The sequence below is a fragment of the Octopus bimaculoides genome, chromosome 4, assembly GCF_001194135.2.
Source record: "Octopus bimaculoides isolate UCB-OBI-ISO-001 chromosome 4, ASM119413v2, whole genome shotgun sequence".
Classification (NCBI taxonomy): Eukaryota; Metazoa; Mollusca; class Cephalopoda; order Octopoda; family Octopodidae; genus Octopus; species Octopus bimaculoides.
In genome coordinates, this window is record NC_068984.1 from 130,526,797 (window position 1) to 130,533,207 (window position 6,411).

General features: G+C 36.5%; 1 protein-coding gene across 1 annotated transcript in view; it reads right to left on the reverse strand.

Moving 5' to 3' along the window:
* LOC128247666 (arf-GAP with SH3 domain, ANK repeat and PH domain-containing protein 2-like) overlaps positions 1 to 6,238 on the reverse strand; it is a 62,928-nt gene extending 56,690 nt beyond the window's left edge. The window contains exons 1-3 of the mRNA XM_052967683.1: positions 5,458 to 6,238; positions 3,615 to 3,683; positions 1,108 to 1,155 (exon numbers count right to left, since the gene is read on the reverse strand). Of these exons, the coding sequence (XP_052823643.1) occupies positions 1,108 to 1,155; positions 3,615 to 3,683; positions 5,458 to 5,679 (339 nt within the window). The 5' untranslated portion in view covers positions 5,680 to 6,238. The remainder of the gene's footprint in view (positions 1 to 1,107; positions 1,156 to 3,614; positions 3,684 to 5,457) is intronic.
* Positions 6,239 to 6,411: the final 173 nt, after the last annotated feature.

Below are 6,411 nucleotides of genomic sequence, written 5' to 3' on the forward strand. Positions count from 1 at the left end.
TGAAATTGTTGCCAGTGCCCCTGGACTGGCTCTTGTGCGGGTGGCACATAAAATACACCATTTTGAGCGTGGCCGTTGCCAGTACCGCCTGACTGGCATATGTGCCGGTGGCACATAAAAGCACCCACTACACTCTCGGAGTGGTTGGCATTAGGAAGGGCATCCAGCTGTAGAAACTCTGCCAAATCAGATTGGAGCCTAACCCTAACCCTAACCCTAACCCATGCTAACATGGAAAGCGGACGTTAAACGATGATGATGATGTGTCTGCATAGGGGCACTCTTCTACATTATTTTGCACTTATTCCTAAGGTTAGATAAATTGGGACAATGTCAGTTTCAACAATGATGGTTCCAGTTGATTCAATCAACAAAATAACTGGCACGATTGACATGTCAAAGGTTTATCAATGAACCAATCAACATTACAAGATTAGCCCTTCAGCATTTAAACTGGCCATATCTGGCCTAAATATTCTACTTGTTTAATCCTAAAACTAGACAGATTTGGCTTCTCACACCTACCTTACAATGTTACTCCAAAGATTAAACCCTCCCAATATCGAAACCTCAAGGCTACAAGACCTTGCATGATCCATTCAAAACAATGTAAATAAATAAGCATTACACTTGACAAAGAAATCTGAATGCTAAAGGGTAAAAGAAAAATGAACCAAGAAAAATATCTCAGAATGGCCAATGGCATATATTTGAACATCATAAACAAAAACAGCTATGTCTAATAGTGTACAACATTATTTCTTGATGTATTGAGATTGTCTCTAAGGGATGTATCTCTATTATCAAATGGCATCTAAGACCAGCTCCATTTAAAAACTTGAATCTAGATGCCAAACTTTAAAATCCTTTCAGAGCCCACGACACATATTTACATATCTAATATCTCCACATATGTATGCTCAATATTGATACATGTTGTTTTATAGACACAACTTTTATACAAACAATAACAAGGGGGGTTATATACAGATTGTCACAACAGGTAGGGTCAGCCACCAAAGATATATTGGCATTCACAACATATAAAAATACACACACACACAATAGATAGTCACCTCAGATAAATGAAATAGAAATGTTACTTACATCAATATCATCGTCACTATAACAGTCAAGCTGACATTGGGGCTCCTCCTGCAATGTAATATTTATTATATTGATTATAATTCACTGATGATCAATCCAATGACAACAATGGTGGTGGTGGTCATGATAATGGTAGAGGTGTGGTCATGATGGTGATGATAATGATTGAGATGTTAGTGCTAATGGTGGTGATGATAATAATGATAATGATGATGATGATTATAATAATGTAACATCTGCCAGTATTTAATCCTCAGAAGAGAAGAGGTTGGTAAAAAGCTGAAACTTGCTCTCTTCAATTTGGTCATGAATGTTGGGTAATGACCAGAAGAGTATGATCCTGAATAGAAACGGTAGAAATAGGGTTCCTCGAAAAGACCTCTAGAGTAATGTTAATCCACATGGTGCATAGCTTGGAGATCAAAGAATCTCTCCAGGTTGAGCTGCTACCATAAATACTCATGGATAGGTCACACTTTTTTTTTACCAAAAACTTTGATAAAAATCAGGGGTGAGACCAAATCCACTCAACATCACAGGAATCTGAAGTAGATAACAGCGTATCAGTAGTCCAGGTATGTACCCTGGGCCTGGGTTTTACATTTTTGTGACATCTGTTTATTAGAAAGCAGAAACTGGAAGTTTGCATGTTGGTCTTTTTGACAACATTGATTCAAATATAAGTCATATTTACATTAAAAGAGGGCCATGTAACTCCCCAGATTATAGTGCAACCTATCTGCGAGTCAACCACAAATACCAACTTTGACAACCCCAAACTAAGGGTGTGACCTATCCACAAATATATACAGTACTTCTCTGCATGGAGAGATCACAGCACCGGTACAATGGATATGTGATTAGAATGTCACAGGAAAGAATTACAAGATGGATTCTTCAAGTAGAGCCAACTGACAGGAGACCTAGAGGTTAACCAAGAACAAGATGGCTGGATAATGTTCATAATCTCAGTTGGTTATGCTTGCTTAGGAATTCACCCAGAAAGTGTAACAATGGTTGCTTCCGATAGGACCTTATGGAAGAAGTACCTGAGGACTCTTACTCCTACAACCTTCTCAGGAATAGCAGACAAAGAAAATGGTTAGATTGGTAATATTTGTTATCTTGTTGCCTTCCCAAATGGAGGAGTGAGAGCTGTGTTGTTTAAAATAAGCTTCACAAATGGACATTTATACATGATGCTTATATGCAAAGACAGATTGACAGGCTGGAAATAGTAACAGCAGTAACAATATACCCTCACCCATCCACACATCTGTTGTAGATTATTAAATAGAGAGAGAGCAGAGGTGAAGAAATTAACTAGAGAGCAATGACCAGCAATCAATTAGTGGCCATTATTCAATGACCAAGGTGCATGGCCTAGTGGATTCAAGGTCATAGCTTTGATTCCTGGACTGGACAGTGCGTTGTGTTCTTGAGCAAAACACATCATTTCACTGCCCTGTGATTACTTCAACACCTGACATGTGGCACACTGTGCACCTGTACAGGTAATCTCAATTCAATGAAGGGAGGGAGTTAAGGTACAACGCAAACATTTGATCACTACAAACAAATCATTTGTACAGTTGGTGGTCAGGCAAGAAATTTGAAAACCTCATCTGCTCAAGAACCAGGAATCAATCAGCTGTTGTTATTTAGTTGTCAACAATCTTTAAATTGCTATTCAGTTGCCAGTAATCTGTTAGTTGCTGTTATTCAATTACAAGCAACAAATTTAGTTATTACTATTATAGAGCCTTTAGAAATCTGTCATTTGCTATTATTCAGTTTTGAATAGTCAAATAACTGGTTGCAATGTTTGTTGGAAATCTTCAATAGCAAAGATGACGACAATCTCTAATTTCAATTATTCAGTTGCCAGAAACCAAATAGCTGATGCAATATGTTAGTTGCCAATAGTCAATAGCCAAAATACTAGTAATCTGTAAGTTGGTATTATTCAGTTTATATGCAATGGAATAGTTATATTGATCAGTTTCCATCAATGGAATAGTTGCTTTAATCAGTTGCTAGCAATGAAATAGTTATTTCGGTCAGTGTCAGCAAAAAAAAATAGTTGCTTTAATTAGTTGCCAGCAATAAAATACTTGCCTTAATAAGCTGCCAGCTACAAAATAGTTGTTCTAAATCAGTTGCTAGCAATGTCAGTTTCACACTATAATGTGAAAGAGTCAATTCCAAACTTAATATTCTCCAACAAAAAAATTCCTGCCCGAAACATTAAACATCCCCTCTTTCTCCTGGAATTATATTTATTCCACTGGGAAAAATCATAACAACTGCACAGCAATAAACCAACAAAAGAAAGTCAATCCAGATTCATTGCTATGATATCTAAAGAATGAGAGACAACCCCTGATAACAAAAGCAGTAGATCCAACCAAACTTACCATCAGAATCATAAAAGACAGACAAGGGCAATTCCAACCTTCTTACCAGTCATGATATCTAGAAGAGGATGGGATTAATCCCAAACTTACCACCATAAGATCCCAGTCAATGTTGACGTTTTCAAATAAATCTTTTCTGTTCTCCAAAGCAGCTTTTATCTGAAATTATAGAAGTGATGGAGTTTCAGTATGGTGGTGGTGGTGGTAGTGTTGGTGGTGGTGAAGTAGTGTTGTGGTGGAGTGGTAGTGATTTGGTAGTGTGAAGTAGTGTACCGGCAGCGTGGTTGCAGTGTGATGGTATGGTGCAGTATGGGATTATATTAATGTGGTGGTGGGATGAGAATGGAATATACAGGGTGTCCACAAGGTCTGGATACATGGAGTAAATAAAATCATAACATAAACAATTAAATATAAGAAATAATAATTTCTTAAAGGATGTGTTAATCCCCATGTACCCAGACTTTGTGGACACCCTGTAGAATGATCAGTGAGGTGTTGTATCTTTTACTTGATTCAGTCACTAGACAATGGATGTGCTGAGGCACCACCATGAAGGGTTAGGGTTTTAATTTAGCAAATCGACCCCAGTACTTATTTTTTAAAGTTTGGTATTTGTTATATTGGTCTTTTTTTGCCAAACTGCTAAGTTAGAGGAACGTAAACAAAGCAACACCAGTTGCATACTTATTCATTTATTTATATATTTATTGTTGTTTATTACAAAGTTCTATTCAGTAGTAATCATGCATAGTACCATTTCATTCTTTTTTTGAAATCATCAGCATGACATAACCTGAGGGATATTAATCTAACATTTTATGAAGTGAGACATTCCTTATAGATGGAAAATAATTAAGAATCAGATATCAATAAGAAATGTGTTTCTTTATTTTCAGGTAGTGATCCTTGAGGTCAATTTATGTTATGCAATTTATTTCAGGTAACATTGTGTTACACACCTAGAATTTCTAAATTTACTACATAAGCCACTTACTGTAACAGTGTTTTACATACTCTTTTTTGTCTTGAGCCCTAGAACTCACGGGGCTGATTATCCAGTTTCCATAGTGAATATGTGATCAAGATCACAACATTCCCTTGAATAAGAGTCTGGTCTGTTGCTGGGTTCAAAGCTAGCAATTTTGAGGGGTGGGAACAGGTTGATTAAATCAACATCAGTATTGGTCTTTATTTGATCAATCCTGAGAGGTTGAAAGGCAAAGTTAAACTCGGTGGCTTGGCAGGATTTGAACTTGGAACATAAAGCGCTGGAAGAAATTCTGCTAACCATTTTGCTTGATATGCTAATGATTCTGCCAGCTCACCACCTTAATAACAATAACTCTTTCTAATTTTGACACAAGGCTAGAAATTTTGAGGGGAGGGGAGGGGACAAGTCGATTACAATGACCCCAGTTCTTGACTGGTACCTTATTTTACTGACACGAAAGGGAAGAAAGGCAAAGCTAATCTCAGCAGAATTTGAACTCAATGTAAAGCACCTGAAGAAATGCTGCAAAGTATTTTGTCTGATATGCTAACAATTCTGCCAGCTCACTGCCTTTATTTAACAATATAGACAACAACAATAATATAGATATCATTACACATGTTTACCAAGGTGGGATATGAACTCAGAATGTAAAGAACTAGAAGTAATGCTGCTAAGCATTTTGTCTGATATGCTAACAATTTTGCCAGCTCACTACCTCGTTTTATACACACGGGCATCATTTACTATATATATTTACTATATATATTTACTATATATATTACATCATTGGACATGCTACACAAGCCACTCCCTCTAACAGTATTGCTTTGTTACATCATTAGGTTTGCTACACAAAATATATCCCATAAAGGAGTGTCGCACACCCCGTGAAATTTATAAGAAAGATAGAAAGGAAATGCTGTGGTGATGACTGACCAGTTCAGCACAAAGTTGGTGGTTATTTTCAATGGCAATGTCTAGAGGAGCTTGGCCTGCATTGTTCTCGAGTGAAGCCATGTCTGGTTTGGTACGCAGTATCAACTTTATACATTCAGATTTGTTGAGTTGAGCACATAAATGGAGAGCTGTGTTGCCATCTTTGGTTCGTTTATCCAGACTAGAACTGCAATTAGAATGAAACCATGTCAGCCTTGTCATATAACTCAATTAAAACACTCAAACACAGATGTTGTCGTCATCATCATCATCATCACTATCAACCCCAGCACATTACCGTCTTAGGTCCTATGACTCATTAGGCCACACACACACATACATACAAGAATATAAGAAACGAATAACAGCATAACCAAAACAAAATACCCTTGTTTAAAACTGACTAATGACAAATCAATGAAAGAGCCCCAATGTGTTAGCTCAGCTTGCTAGAAATACAAGCTAAATCTTCCTTAAATCTGAATAATGTAGTCTGAGACGTACACATGACAAAAAAAAAAAAAATGAGATGGTCATGACACGACCAAAATATTTAAAGAATATTAGAGATTGACCAGTTCAGATATTGTAAATGTAAAATTGGGAGTTTTACCCATACAAATGTTATAGATACGAAGTAGGGTTTTGGTGAGTTGAGATGTTCTCGATATACAACCAGGAGTGTTTTACCATGTCTACATTATATAAATATCTAAATATTGTAAATAGAAACATGGAAACTGATTAGTTGGAAAACTGTAGGTATATAAATCAAAGACTGACAAGAGCAGTTGTACATATAGAATTAGGAATATGATTATTTCCACAGAGTAAAATATATATTAGAGAGATTAATCAGTGCAAATGTTGCTCATATAAAACTAGGAGATTTATCTTCTAGGTATTGTGCATGTGTACCTCTCTCTCTGTCTGTCTATATATATATATATATAT